Raw genomic sequence first — 15,893 nt, 5'->3', positions numbered from 1 at the left:
TCCTTCCACTCCTGCATGCGGCCAGCGCGACACAGGCAGGCACGTGGGTTCCAGTTATTTCACTAAATCAGGCATCACGGCAAGCAAGTCAGATCTGAAGATTGTTCTTGAGTGTGCCTTTTGGTGTGTGAGGATATTTGAAAGAAGCTGTCTTAAGAAGTATATTTAGGACTTCCCTGCTGATGCAGTGGTTAAGAATCCACCTGCCAATGCAGGGGACACGGGTTCGAGCCCTGGTCCGGGAAGACCCACATGCTGTGGAGCAACGAAGCCTGTGTGCCGCAACTACTGAGCCTGCGCTCTAGAGCCCACGAGCCAGAACTACTGAAGCCCACGCGCCTAGAGCCCGTGCTCCGCAACGAGAGAAGCCACCGCAGTGAGGAGCCTGCTCGCCACAACTAGAGAAAGCCCGCACGCAGCAACAAGGACCCAATAGATCCAAAATTAAATAAAATAAAAATAAATAAATTTATTTAAAAAAAGAAGGATATTTAAATTTATATCCAAGCTAAACTGTCAAAAAATCTCACAGGTGATTATGTAATATGTATTTTGATTAAATGTGTCTATATGCAATTTTGTTATTACTTCTTACTTATTTATATACAGTTTCCAAAAGTAATCTGATATGCCTGACCTACAGCCTGTATCACTCATATGCTTACGAAGCCTAGCTTATTACATTCCTATGTATTCAGAAAGATTCTATTTTTTCTGTGACGGAAGTTCTCAAATTTTAGGGTTCATATGAACCACCCAAGGGGCGTCATGAAAGTGCAGCTTCTGGGGCCTCCCCCGGCCTTCCTGTATCAGTAGGGCTGGGGTAGGGCTGGGACATCGCCCCCCAGGGAATTCTGATGCCAGTGGCCTGTATCAGAACTTGACGTGTTCTAGGAGATATTTTTTAAAATTAATTAATTAATTAATTTTTCTCTGCGTTGGGTCTTCATTGCTGTGCGCAGGCTTTCTCTAGTTGCAGTGAGCGGGGCTCCTCATTGCGGTGGCTTCACTTGTTGCAGAGCATGAGCTCTAGGTGCGCGGGCTTCAGTAGTTGTGGCGCACGGGCTTATTGCTCCACGGCATGTGGGATCCTCCTGGACCAGAGCTCGAACCCGTCTCCGCTGCATTAGCAAGTGGATTTTTTATTTATTTATTTTTGCAGTACGCGGGCCTCTCACTGCTGTGGCCTCTCCCGTTGCGGAGCACAGGCTCCGGACGCGCAGGCTCAGCGGCCATGGCTCACGGGCCCAGCCGCTCCGCGGCATGTGGGATCTTCCAGGACCGGGGCACGAACCCGTGTCCCCTGCATCGGCAGGCGGACTCTCAACCACTGCACCACCAGGGAAGCCCCTGTTCTAGGAGATATTGGCTACAGCACGTGCATAACAGGCTTGCTCATTCAAAGTCAAAAAGAGGGGTGCCGGGCAGCTGTATCGTCCACTGGGCAGTGACTGGAGCAGGGCCCTGGTGGGGACAGACCCTCATGCTGGGCCTCGTCCTCTTCTCTGGCAGGGGGCGCTTTGGCCAGGTTCACAAGTGTGAGGAGAAAGCCACAGGTCTGAAGCTGGCGGCCAAGATCATCAAGACCAGAGGCATGAAGGACAAGGTGAGGGCTGTGCGGTGTGGACCCCACCTGGCCGTTGTCCTCACGGCGCTAAACCAGCCCTTCCCTCTCCCAGGATGAAGTGAAGAACGAGATCAACGTCATGAACCAGCTGGACCACGTGAACCTCGTTCAGCTCTACGACGCCTTCGAGTCTAAGAATGACATCGTCCTGGTCATGGAGTAGTATGTCCCCCGCCGCTGCCCCAAACCTACCCACACAGCCAGGGCCCCTTTATATGCGGCTGCGGCTCTGTCCTGCCTCGGAGCTGCTGGACCATGCTGGGGCGCCCTGATTCTGACTTGCATGTGTCAGAATCTCATCCACTTCGGGAAGGAAATTACTCGGGAATTGACGCCTCTATGTGAGATTTTGTTGATAAGTAGCAGGACGACAACAGAGGTTTAGCTTTATTTCCAGGCTGTGCTGTCAAAATCCCGGCTTAACTCTTGTTCTGGGTAACCTGGAGGGAAGTGATTCTTGAGCTGCATCTCACCTTTGACCTAATTGCTAATACAAAGTTCATGTCAAACTCTTACAAGTAGGGCTAAGAAGCTTCTGTTTCAAATTACTTTTATAAAAACCTAGTAAGTGTTTAGTTAGACAGTGAGTCATTCTGACACTGAATCGGTGTTTGTGATTCACATCATTTCCCCACCCCAGCCCCCATTTGGGGTTTTGTTTATCACTGTGCAATGGGGATTTTGGATAATAAAATATCCAGCATCAGCCACATAGAAGCATTTTATCAGTGAAATTAGTCTAACCTTCCCGTGGTATTTGGAATCCCTCTCCCTGCCTTCTTAGCATCCTCTTCATCCTCCATATGGTTAGGAAACAGCAGAGATGGACCCATCCCAGAGCTGTAGCCACTGGATGAGAGGGCTTTGAGACTTTCCATCTGTGAAAGTGATGGTGGCTCAAATAAGGGCCTTCAACGTAAGAGGCATCTCACTGAGAAGGTAGAGACATAGCTGCCCACACACCTGTTGGAAGAGTCAGAGAGGCTCAGACACGAGAAACACATGCTCATCAAGAGGTTGTGACTCAGGACACCCCCCTCTTTCCCTGCAGTGTGGATGGAGGGGAGCTCTTCGACTGCATCGTTGATGACAACTACAATCTGACCGAGCTTGATACCATCCTGTTCATCAGGCAGATATGTGAGGGGGTAAGGCACATGCATCAGATGTACATCCTCCACTTAGACCTGAAGGTAGGGTGTGTTTTGCATCATCTGAAATGTAAACCCTTCCCAAACCCTCCCCTCAGTGAGTGGACTTGGATCAGGGGGCCCTGTTGGGTACTGTACACCAGCTCGGGGGATGGATCCTGTCACTAGGTACATATTCAGGAATTTGAAACTCTGGATTCTTAGCCTCATCTCCCCATTCTCAACTTCTCTCACCTCCTAATATGTGCATGTCTCCATCTGTAGGGAACGGCTATTCAGATTCTTGTAACTTGCCTTTGTTAAAGGAATTCACATGGGAGATGGTTTCCACCACCACCACCCTCATCATCGCCACCACCATCATCACCACCACCATTGCCACCATCACCATCATCATGACCATCACCACCACCATCACCACCATCACCATCACCATCATCACCACCAACACCACCACTACCACCACCATCACCACCACCATCACCAACATCACCACCATCACTACCACCAGCACCATCATGACCACCAGCACCACCACCATCACCATCATTACCACCACCACCACCACGATCATCACCACCACCATCACCATCATCACCACTAATACCACTACCACCACCATCATGACCATCACCATCATCATGACCATCACCACCACCATCACCACCATCACCATCACCATCATCACCACCAACACCACCACTACCACCACCATCACCACCACCATCACCAACATCACCACCATCACTACCACCAGCACCATCATGACCACCAGCACCACCACCATCACCATCATTACCACCACCACCACCACCATCATCACCACCACCATCACCATCATCACCACTAATACCACTACCACCACCATCATGACCATCACCACCACCATCATCACCACCACCATCACTACCATCACCATCATGACCATCACCACCACCATCACCATCATCACCACCATCATAACCATCACCATCATCACCACCATCACCACCACCACCACCATCACCATCATCACCACCATCACCACCACCACCACCATCATGACCACCACCATCATGACCATCACCACCACCACCATCACCACCATCATCACCATCACCACCACCATCACAGCATCCGTGTTGCATCCTCTCATTATTAGGATGAGTGGCTGGGAGAATTTTAGCTAACTCAGAATTTCCTGGTTGTAGCCAAACTTTCCAGCTCTCCAAGAATCCCCAGCACTCTCCTAAAACCTTTTAGGAAAGTGAGGACTTTAGGGATTGTTTTTCTACAGGCATACTAGAGCACAGAGGAGAAACCTATGGCAGAATGGGATACAGGGCCAGAGGGAGGTGCTAAAAGGGTGAGGGGCAGAAGGGGGTGGGTGGGGCTGGGCAGCACCCTGGGAGCAGTGGAAAGCCTGTGCCAACAGCGGGGAGCCAAGCCTTCTTTCTCCTCTTATTCAATGAGCCTTTCCTTTCGCTCTCTCTCCCATTATGAAGTCCCTAGAATTGGACGGTGCATAGTTACAACCAGGGAAGGACCAATAACTCCGACCAGCTCTAATTTCGTAAAGTGCATCTTCTTGTGTGGCTCAGTCATTTTCTCATTTCCCTGTTTGCACAGCGTGACAGGGAGATAAAATATATATTCTGTATACCATACCATCTACTGCAAGTCATCAGGGATTGCAGAGCTAAATAAATGTAACTTCCTTGAATAGGCTTCCACGGGCCGCTGCTCCTCCGACTTGGCTTCCCTTACTCTCTTGATTTATGTCTCTTGCCTCTCCCATTCACAGGCCAGAAGGAAGTGATATATAAAATGACACAGCCAGAGGTTCAAAATCATTAGCAAAGCCCGTGGCTATGAGCTGGTTTGATAATGCATGTTTTCACGGAGCATTTTCATTGAGGGTAGATATTCTTACACATATCCCTAAAGGGCTTTGACTGGCAACTGAAATGAGGACCTGACCTGTCATAAGTCAAACAACTCCATATGTGGCTTCATATTGTTGATTGAGGACTTGCAACGGGCAATTTTAGCTGTGGCTTGTATGTAAAGATCATAATAAAAGCGACAGCTGGATGAGTCATTAAGGGTCAGGCATCCCTTCCAGAAAGCTCCTTGGAAGGAAAGGGGCCCAAAATATTGAATGCTTGTCACTATGTAGGGGAGATTATAGGTGACTTAAGAATGATCTCCTTTATATATTTTTTGTGTTTTGCAAAACTTATTCAATGAATATGCTTTAATTTCATAATTAGAAAAAAAATGTAACTTTTGAAAGTGCCCTCAGAGCTGTTTCTTTACATTCTGCAAATATTTTACGTCACGGTGCTCCTTGGCAATCGGACAGCTTTATACATGATCGATCAGTTATTTAAGCATGAGGCCAAATCTTCTCGTATAGCACCCACTTTTCCATAAGTCGCCTTTTCTTATAGACTTCTGTTTTAGAGATATTTTAGAAAAAAGGCTTCCAAAGACATTATGCCCGACCAAATGGACTATTGATTATTGGCAAGGTGACACTAGGTCATTTCATGAAGTGTTTCTGAGCTTCTGATCTCATTCTAACCTCTTCTCTACCTAGACGGGCAGGGGAGGGGCAGCCATGATCCCACCTAAAGGATGGGACATGAATCCTGGGGATTTGGCAACTTGGCCAATCTCCCCCTTCCCCCCAGCACTTAGGGAAGAGTTGGGGTTAATTAGAGCTTGAAAGTTGCAGGCAATTCTTTGAAATTTTTATTTCTCTTTTTGGGTGACCTGGACCTTAAAACGAATCCCTTGTTTTTCCCAGACCTCGGTTTTTCTATGCTAACAAAGGCAGGTACACTTGTAAGACATTCTGTAAACACGGAGCTGTAGTGCTACCTACCTTTCTCCTCGTCACCCTGAGACTGTCCGGTTGGCGGGGCAAAGTCTTTCCAGACTCAGACTCCAAGGGAACACTTAGTCAAGGGTTTTAGACACTGAGACCAAACTCAGCACAACTCTGGAATTGCTGAGAACGGAGAGTGAACGGGGGTGAGGGAGCCCCTCCTTTCACACATGACTTTCCCACAGACTGAGCGCGAAGGGAACGTCCGGAGGTTAGAGCCGTTCTCGTTACAGTGCATGTTCAGTGTGGCTGGTGGAATGAATCAGGCCATTTCTCCTGGAACTCATAAATCCTCAGGAAAAATATTCCTCCAAGAAGGGGAAATTCATACTTCATAATTTTAGGGGGCAGATGTCAAGGCTGAGACGGCCCCCACCAGTCCGTTTGGAAAGGCCTGAGGCAGGAGGCCTCGGCCTGAACTCAGGCGTGATCGTCGGCGGCAGAGCTGGGGGAGGGACGGGCAGGGCCAGGCGAGCGAGGCAGGGGACCTGCAGCCTTGTCCACCACATAATTAAAGGAGAAAATACCCACGCAGACAAGCCAGCCCCAGAGGGAAAGGCCCGATCTGCTTTTCCCGAGCATCGTTGTATTTTTAGTTGTGGTTCAGGGACAATTTGAGTGAAGGATGGTTTGTTTTCATTGCTAATGTGTCTCTTTCTCCTGGCAGCCTGAGAACATCCTGTGTGTGAATCGGGATACTAAACAAATAAAAATTATTGACTTTGGATTGGCCAGAAGGTATGTCAGTTTGGACATAGGTGTATGAACTGAGTTAGGGAGCACGGTGGTGCTCATTCTTTGCAAAGAAAAATCTGACGTACCCCTTGGTTTCATATCCCCATTTAGAATTAACCAAAGTTCCGTTTCAGCTTTACCTCGCTGGCTTCGGAATTCGAACGTGTAGGAGTTTGCACAGTGCACGCAAGAAAAATATGGAATATTAAAACCTAATACAGCGCAGTTATTAAACTTGAAGGCGTTAATTCAGGATTTGTAAGAGTTTGTCTTAGTCTTTTATATTTGTTCCATGTGTAAAGAGAATATTTACTTAAAAAAATTAATAGTGTGACCAAGATTGCAAAGGGTTCTGGCTCAGACCAGCCTCTTAAGGGAGCAGAGACTCTGCATGGACCTCAGCGCATTAGTGAAAATATTAAATGGTCGTAAATTACCGCATCTTCTTTATTCATTAAAACAGGCTCGTTCAGGCCATCAACACGTCACAGTCTGTATCACTGCTCCTTTTGTCGTGTTCCATAATTTGTGCTCGAAATTATTCTAAGTGGCTTTTCTCACAATTATTTCAGATTATTAAGGCTTTCTAGTGGGAAGCTTCTTTACAAGTTGTGGACACTGTCTCTTCAGTATGGGATTTCCTTTATCGTCTCTTTACTTTAAATTTGCTGTGTGGCTGCAGTTCTTTTGCTCGTAGACCGCATCCTCTCCACTTCCGTGCTTTTTGACTTTTGACTGACCCTCTCCATTCCTCTGCACTGTCTCCTAAATTTCAGATACAAACCCAGAGAGAAGCTGAAGGTGAACTTCGGAACGCCAGAATTCCTCGCCCCTGAAGTTGTGAACTATGATTTTGTTTCCTTTTCCACGGACATGTGGAGCGTGGGAGTCATCACTTACATGCTGTAAGTGGACCCCCAGCCCCTCTGACGCTTGTTCTCAATCGCCCCGCATATTCTATTTGCTATTTTGAATAAAAACCCTAATTTAGGTCTTTCGAAAATAAATAACTCTGTTCCATAGTCAGATACTTCCTAGGTTCTGTTGACTCCCGTGGGTGAAAGGAATAAACTCTTTCCCTGTACATCCCCTGAAAAAGTGAAAGGATGTCTTCTTCATTAATCACCCTAACCCTAGGACAACACCTAGTGCCCCCAAAGAAACTAGAAGAACACAACCGCCCCCAAACTTGTGTCCTGATCCCTGAAATGACTCAGTAGCTTTACTCTTCAGAAGCGACGTTCCTGGCGGTTGCCGTCTGCGGCTGTGACAGCACTTTGCTAGCTGTAAAGTGCTTTAAAAAGGCAGTTTTACTCTTCTCTGAGATTCATACCTGAGGGTAGCTGCCGCCTTCATTGTGACCTTGTTTAGGTTAGGAGTTGGGTGGGAGACATAGCGCTTCTCGATTGCAAAGACACGTTGTAAAATGATGCTTCATCCTTGCTGATTTGCCTCCTTTCAGTTTTAAAGGACAGAAACGAGAAGGCAACTTATCTGTACAGGGTTTGAAGGTGTTTAAAGACTACTCAACCCGGACTCCGTGTCTTACAGACTCAGCGGTTTGTCCCCCTTCCTGGGAGATAACGACGCCGAGACCCTGAACAACATCCTGGCCTGCAGGTGGGATCTGGAGGATGAAGAATTTCAGGACATCTCGGAGGAGGCCCGGGGGTTCATCTCCAAGCTTCTGATCAAGGAGAAGAGGTGATCACATCCACTCTGTGCTCAGGAAGAAGTAGGGGTAACAGAGAGGCACGCTCCACCAGGGTTGTGAGAACTCATGTCAGAGAACTACCACCCCCTCGGTGACACCTGTGTTGCACCTGCAGAGTCGTAGTTAGAATGAATTTGATGCCCTTGACCCCGTTTCCTGAGATCTGGGACTGCCGTGGTCACGAGGCTTGAATGGGGCTGCAAAAACCCATCCTTCTGCCTTTTCCAACAAGGCAGTTAGGGTCTCTTGCTGGGCCTCTGTGCACTCACCCTCCAAATGAAGGGTTCGGGACAAGTTATTCCCATGATCCCTTTCACATCTACGAGGCATATGTGGCTCCATGCAGGTGAACACTTGACGATCATTTCATTTGAGAGTCTGCTATGGACCAGACTGTGCCAACTGCTTTACAGACATTATCTCTTTAACCCCACACAGCCCCATGGGTGGAAATTATCAATAATATTCTATGCGTGAGACTCCAAGATCGTACGGCTAGCTAAGTGGCAGAACCGACGATCAACACGAGGCCGTGCACTTAACTGTTAGGTATTACATGGACTTTTACTTTTCTGCCCTGCTAAAATCACGTAATTCAAACTTCGGTGGACGAAGAGTAGTGATACTGAAATATAGGGGCTTGCATTTTAGAACCATGGGGGTGATGGGGGTCAGGGAACGGCAGGGGTAACGGGTCTGGTGCAGAGCCTGACATACTCCTTCATGCAGCACTTCACTGACTGTCTCCAAGCTGCCAGGAAATATGTCTGGGGCTTTGAGAACAGATGCATAAAGCCCAGTCCCTGCCTTTAATTAAGTCATGAGCTAATAGAAGACACGGGTATATTTTAAAAGAGGCAGTGAAATGTGGTTAACATTTATTAAAGATGGAGTATATTAACTCGGGCCAGAACTGAGCCTGAAAGGTGAGGAGGGCTTAGCCCGGCCGGAGCGTCGGTCGGAGAGCTCTTTAGAGCCAAGAAAGACGAGGAAAGACAGCGTCACTGTCTGCATATTGTACCAGCATCGCTGGTGATGTAACCGGCATCGCCGTCTGTACATTGCTGAATGCCAGCAGAGAACAGACGCAAAATGTCATCTCCGTCAAATCTTTGGAGGCTGAGAAATCCACGCTTACTGAGAACCTATGTTACACACGTGCTCTTCTGTGTCAGCTGGTTAATCCTCCAGCTGATCCGCTGCTATGTGGATGCTGTCACAGTTACTTTACAGAGGAGGGAGCTGAGGCTCGGAGCAGGGAAGCAGCCGCCCAGCTGGCTCAGGGGCTCCAGCACCCTTGCTCTGCCCACCCTCAGTCTGAGGGCTTCGTTCTTTACCTAAAGAGCAACAATCGCATGTTTGGGCAGAAAAACAACTGGCTGAGCATTCAAGTCAGTGCATGAATGAAACCAAGGCCAATGGCGACCATTACTATCATAGAATAAATTTCTGGGCTACAGAAGTAAACTTGAAATTGTATTAAATATTTAATTATTAGTACAATGTTATAGTTAACTTTTTAATAGTCGGCTCTTGAAAGTTTGACACTGGAGTGCAGGGATAATTTTTTAGCACTTTCAGCTGTTGGAATGCTTCTGAGGTCCAACATGGAAAATTTATGGTAGTCAACAGACTAACTCTTCCAACTGAAGTTGATGGAGGTCCAGAGTTGTTCTTTTAATTATATCTATTCATTTAGGGTCCTACTGGTGATGTTGTCACCAAGTTATCCTTCATTGACTAAAGTAAAGGCTTCTCTCCTCTTCTTCTTTTTAATTGAAGTGTAGTTAATTTATAATGCTGTGTTAGTTTCAAGTATACAGCAAAGTGATTCAGTTATACATATATATTCTTTTTCAGATTCTTTTCCATTACATCCTCTTCTTATACTTAAATATTTGGTGTCTAATGAAGCAATTCTATTGAAGCAGTTCTATAGACTGAACTTCATGACGGCTTGAAACTACTTTCTTGATACTGTTTCAGAAGCAGACTTCAGATTATTGCACTCACTCATAATGTTTAAGTTTGAAAGGTTATTTTGTTTAATGTGATAAACATTAGTACACAAGACAGGTTTACAAAGCTTAAAATTATGATATATAATCTTTATGATTCTTCCTCATGTATTTTTTAATTGTATAAACCTTTGTTGGCTCAAGACTTCCTAATATACTCTCTCTCAATACTTACATTGACGTTCCATCTACTTCTCCATTTATTTGACTCTCAAAACTTAATTCAAACACTAGCAATACACATTATTCAAAAGTTTTGACACATACATTGCTTTTGCAATCATCAAGAATCATAGTAGAGTTTTGTCTTATATTAATAAATATATGTTGATTCTTCAACTGACTGAGAGAAGTTCAATTTATGAAGCTCAGACATTCCATCAAGAATGGTTACTTCTATCTGAAGATAAATGTTCAGTTAGGAACAAGAATTCCGAAGTATCTGCCTTGCTTTGTCCTGGACATTCGGCCATCTGGTCTCCCAAAGGCAGTGGTCAGAGCCGAGGTCTCTTTTGCCGTGTTTGGAGCCTGGAACCAGGCCAGCCCTAGACTATCATGTGAGAGAGAGATACATTTCTATCTCGTTCAGAGCCTTGGGTGGAAGGGGAGGATCCAAACGCAGGGGATGCACTAACCCCCTGCGTTTCCCTTTAGTTGGAGGATAAGCGCGAGTGAAGCCCTCAAGCACCCTTGGCTGTCGGATCACAAGCTCCGCTCCAGGCTCAGCGCGCAGGTAACCGTGGCTCCTGGCTTCCCCTCTTTTCTAGTCGGCTTCAGTCTGCTGACGAGCAGATGCTAGAGGCACCTTAGCCTTGAGTGAAGTTCTCTCTAATTAATTTCTCTTGGGCTTCAAATCTTGTGCTAAAGTGTTAAATTGCTTAAAATGTGTTTATTGAGCAACTTATGTTTTTAATGACTGCTAATTACATTGTTTAGTAGAGCATTATTTTCAGCAGAACTATTTGTTACATTTATTATTTAATTACTGTATCCATTGCACAGTGAATTGTATCACTGTAACTGTGCCCACGCCCGCATATAGCCTAGGGTCTATAAACACGTAAAGCTTTGGCGAACACGTGTTAATGTACATTCAAGGTAAATATGCTCCTTCAAACACAACTCAGAATCCCAGCTTCTGTGCTTACCTGGTTTAGTCTGCTTCGGGTGGCAAAAACCCTGCGATATTCAGCTTGGTCAAGAGATGAATACAAGTACTCAAGACTCTTACCAAAGACTAAATGAAGGGGCCCGGGGTGCACGTCCAGAGTAACTGAGCACTGCCCTGCGGGCAGTTCCTGAATGGAGTCCCCATTGGCTCTCTTTGCCTTAATTACTGTTTACACCCCAACTTCCTCGTCTGCCTCTTCAGCGCAGATTCCTTTCCTAAGCTTCAGATCCGAACAGCCCCCTGTGCGCTGGGCATTTCCACGCGGATGTTCTCAGCTCTAAACGGAACTCACCCCGCCCCGCCCCGCCCTCACCTCATTCTCAACCATCCTCCCAGAGCGGCACCTCCCCCGAATGGCCTCAACTGGACCCCAGAGCATCTCTTTGCTTCCTTCCTCTCCCTCAATCCCCTCATCTCATCTGTAGTTTATTTCCAAGTTTCTATACGTGATTTCCCCCAATTATTTCTGGAATCTGTACAATCCTCTCCGTCTGAGTGGTTATCTTGCCCGGGACGCCTGTCACCTGAATTACTGTCACAGCCCGCTTCAGACCATCTCCATCCAGATTCTGTGGAATACACCAATAACACAGAAGCAGATGTGTAATGTTTAAGTAACTTTGCTGAATACTCAGGGTGGTCAACGGGGCAAGAACACAGGCCGTCAGGCCTCTCTGGGGACGCGGGCCTGGCGTGAGTAGCAGCTGAGACGGCTGCTGTCGTGTCCTGGTGCCGGATGTGCCTGATACACTCTCCTTTCCTCCACCTTTGCTCCTGCACCCCCTGGGGCTTCGGAATGGAGCTTTTCCACTGACCAGAACCCTGGGATGACTGTGCTCCCAGTACTCACTTTTTCCACATCCAGTTTTTATTGAAATTAACTTCACTTCTAAATTCAGCATGGGTAGTAAGTTTTCTTTGTGTCTGAATATACCTTTCCTTGATAATTGGTACTGATGTCAAGTAAAAATAGGCTTATTCCCTAGCAGGTGCCTCACCCAGACTGCGTAACCTGCTTATTAGGGTTACCAACCTATTCTGGGCCAATTTTCCACTGATGTATTTTTATCCAAGCTTATTGGTGTCCAAATACACTTTGACGTGGTCGACAATATGGAAACCACAGCAGATAATTAATGACGTTATACAGTTTAAAAGTGTTTAAAAATATTTTTTAAACCATATAATGACAACAACAACAAAAATCCCCTTTCTGTTACTCTGTCCAACTGCCGGTGCCTCAGGTGAACAGACATTTCAAGAACAGTGAGGACTTTTGAAAAATTCCATTGTATAAGTCCAGTTAGTTTCCATGAACGTTATAATTACACAGCGCCGTGCCAGGCACCGTTCTAACTGCTTTACGAAAATTAGCTCATTTGGTCCCCAGGCCAAGCCTCCGAAACGGGCGCTGTTATCATCCCCGTTATGTGGATGAGGCCGCCGAGGACAGGGTTAGGGGCTCATCCAGCATCCCACGCAGGCAGCAGGCTCGGGAGTCGGACGAGGGTCCCCACTCTGCCATCCTGCTGTGACGATGCAGGAACCATCCTTGTAGGACATCGTTGCTGTTCCTGAAGGCCAACACCCAAGCTCAATATAGTTTATTCTTCAGTGAAATATTGAGACTAATTTTTCCCAGAAGACTCATTTCTGGAATCATCTTGGTTCTATGTTCTATAGAATCAGAATTCAACTCTATGTTGAAAAGTTAACGCTTACCCAAACTATTTAAATCTAAATTCTATTTTTAAAAGTTTTCTTAATAAACTTTTATCCCTTTTAAGTATTTCGTGCTTAAAAGCACTTCCTGTTTCGGAACTGCTGCGCGTGACTGTGGTCAGTGAATTTAGGAAGGATTTTCCTTCTTAGACGCTGAGGCCCTGGAGTTCTCTGCCTTCTCTGTTACGCTTACAAGACTGAGGTTCCCACCTTTGCTCTGTGTCACCATCCACACGTAACCCATCTTCCATCAGAAACAGCTCTCACCTGGGACGGAGCAGAGCCTCACTGCAAATCTGTGGGAACTTAGCCAGCACCTCCTGTATTCCATGCTTTGTGGCCAGAGGAAGGAAAACTGAACAAAGGCGACGTGATTCTTTCCTCCCAGAGCTAATGACCTTCCACCTTTCCCTTCCGCGCCCCCGTGCACCTGCCTCAGCTCTCGTCCTTCTTCCCATTCAGTGAGCTAATAAGATAACGTTGGAGCTGATATTCAACCTCCGCCCACTCTCTTCTCTAATTCACCAAATCATCATTTCATTAATTACAGCTCTGATTATACGATTCCCTGATCAGGAACTCTTCCGGTCTTTCCCCTCGTGCACCATGAACACACACACCCAGCAGTTCGGCCCCAGTGAATCCCGAGGTCGGGCTCCCAGCCCCATCCCCACGGCTCCGTCCGGATCAGCCCGAATCCCAGCCGGTGTCTGAGGCCCACTTTCACTGCCACCTCCTCCAGGACGGCCTTCTCAAGCCCCAAGCTGGGGACGCTCTCTCCGTCCTCTCGAGACTCTGCCCTGGCACTTAAATCTTGCCAGCTGGATTTGAGAACGTCCGGGAAAAGCAGTGTCCGTGTCTGACTGTCCGTGTCTGACTCATCCTTTGGTCAGTCTGTCTTGACTTCTGTGCTTTGTCGAAGTGAGCATTTGTTGACATGAGTTTTGACAAAACACACACGTGTAAAAGTCAAGCGTCATGAGGTACAAAGCTCTTTGTCTGTGACTCTGAGAGGAAGGGTGGTGATGACGGAGCTTTAGGGGAGAGTGGGGACGCCCTCGAGCTGGACTCTGGGGCCGGTTGGTGCGTCTGTAAGAGGCCGTCAGCCGTTCAGCCTCCAGGGGCGTCTCTGCAAGGGCAGGACATACCCGGTGACAAGTCACTGCCTCTTCAGGTGTTGTCAGATCTCAAGTCAGGAGCTGATGAAAGGTTCTAATCCTTCTCGAAACTCACTTCTTGGTTCCCCTAGAAGAGGAAGAATTGCTGCTCTGACGCCCAGGACCTGGTGGCCAAATAGTCCCCGGAGGCGCCCTCTTGAAAGGTTGGTCTCGGGCCTTTTCCTGAAGAGGCGTTTGAGCCTAGGGAGGGGAGGGGAGGGGAGGGGAGGGCCTTCTGACTGTGTGGGAAGTGGGGCAGCGTTTCCTCTGGGGAGACCCTGAAACCAGGCTGCTGTGTTTGCACCCCGTCTGCCATTTTCTAGTGCAGAAACCTCCGGTTCCAGATTTGTGGTCCAGAAATAGTCTCACTTCCTATGCTTGTTGAGTGGCTCCAATGAGATCATCCAAGAAAAGCCCGGAGCCCAGGGCCTGGCACACAGTAGGTGCTCAGGAAGTAACACCTGCACAGAAACGGTCCTTGGGAGTCTTTGCAACAGCCGTGTGAGATCAGGGGAAATGATACCTTCTTTGTAGAGATGGGAAAACCTAGGATTAACCCCCCAAGACCACGCCCCTAGTCAGCGGTAGAGCGAGATCCTACCCCAAAGCTCACGCTTCTTTTCCCCCTGAGCTGCCTCTGGGTCTGGACCCACGCTGGGACCCCAAGGCCCCACCTCTTCCTGCAAAGCCTCTGCCCTGCTTAGAATTTTGTCAGAATTATTCAGAGAGAGAGTTTTACATGTGAATATCTTCTGTCATATCAATAAATGGCCTGATTTATGGCCTAAAGGAGAGGCCTAGGGAAGTGTACTTATTACAGAGGACGTTTAGAAATCCCAGCGTTTGCATCCGGTGCGGGAGACATTCACCCCCAGCCAGCTCCCTCGTCTCGGGCAGCAGGTCCACGGCCGGCTGTGCAGCTTGGCGTCAGCCTCTCTGCTGGACTTGCGCGTGTGAGGCTGCATTCTCGCTGCCCACTCACCTTAATCTCTGATTCTGATTCATATTTACTCTGGTCCTGAGGCTTTTTTTGTCTGTTTGACTGTATGTATTCTTGTAAGCTGCCTCGAATCGGTTGTAGAATAAGATCGGGTAGAGCAGAAATCATTCCGTAAATCATCGTAAAAGTCACGAGCCAGCATGAGGCAAGCGCTCAGCCTTTGGTATGAGGGCCACTTACTGAGGATTCTGTCGCTTATTTAGACACTGATGAGCAGTCAGCAGGGATGCTTTTGCTTTCTACGTACAGAGACCATTCTTGTCTGTCCAGAATAGCAAGGCCTCAGGGTTTAGGCACAGGAGGAAGTCTTGTTTTGTGTCTGGTGACAGTGTGGACAAGGGCGCCCCGCGCCCCGGGGCCTGGGATGAGCTACAGCCCGGCCTCGCTGTGAGCCGGGAGCCCTGGTGTCCGCACACAGCTGGGCCTGGTCGGTCCTTCTCTCTCCCCCCCGTCCCTCCCAGAGGCAGCTTTGTCCCCAGCGACCACAAACCCCAAGGGTTGACCACAAACCAGCTTCCCACCATAAGCACTGGGGTGACTCTGGAGGCCTGGAGGGAAGGAATTCAGTGGGGGACAGAGAGGCAGGCCTGTTGCCAGGGTCTGGGGGGGAAGGATGAGGGGAAAAGGCGGTGGGAGATGGCTGAGTCCTTCCAAGGAGGTTGGCTCTTAAGCCCAGGGCGATGGAGGGTGGCAGCAGCCGGGCAGTGCCACAGGCATGCGGAGGAC

At 47.8% G+C, this 15,893-nt stretch overlaps 1 protein-coding gene across 1 annotated transcript; it reads left to right on the top strand.

Annotated features, from left to right (window-relative positions):
* Positions 1–1,483: 1,483 nt before the first annotated feature.
* Positions 1,484–14,344, top strand: MYLK4 (myosin light chain kinase family member 4). The gene is made up of 8 exons (XM_027128226.1): positions 1,484–1,606; positions 1,680–1,789; positions 2,679–2,820; positions 6,318–6,388; positions 7,162–7,290; positions 7,937–8,089; positions 10,772–10,850; positions 14,260–14,344. The coding sequence occupies exons 1-8, from the start codon at positions 1,484–1,486 to the stop codon at positions 14,305–14,307; spliced, it is 855 nt and encodes a 284-aa protein (XP_026984027.1). The 3' UTR covers positions 14,308–14,344.
* Positions 14,345–15,893: the final 1,549 nt, after the last annotated feature.

Source organism: Aethalodelphis obliquidens, unplaced genomic scaffold (assembly GCF_003676395.1).
Source record: "Aethalodelphis obliquidens isolate GAN/ISIS:26980383/991018 unplaced genomic scaffold, ASM367639v1 scaffold34, whole genome shotgun sequence".
Classification (NCBI taxonomy): Eukaryota; Metazoa; Chordata; class Mammalia; order Artiodactyla; family Delphinidae; genus Aethalodelphis; species Aethalodelphis obliquidens.
The sequence above is the reverse complement of the archived record's forward strand: the minus strand, read 5'-3'. Positions and strand labels throughout refer to the sequence as shown.

Excerpts from the sequence above, each read along its gene's own strand:
- MYLK4 (XM_027128226.1), top strand. The coding sequence starts at position 1,484 with ATGCTGGGCCTCGTCCTCTTCTCTGGCAGGGGGCGCTTTGGCCAGGTT. Across the intron at positions 8,090-10,771 it reads CTTCTGATCAAGGAGAAGAG|TTGGAGGATAAGCGCGAGTG; the intron begins GTGATCACATCC and ends GTTTCCCTTTAG. Across the intron at positions 10,851-14,259 it reads GCTCCAGGCTCAGCGCGCAG|AAGAGGAAGAATTGCTGCTC; the intron begins GTAACCGTGGCT and ends TGGTTCCCCTAG.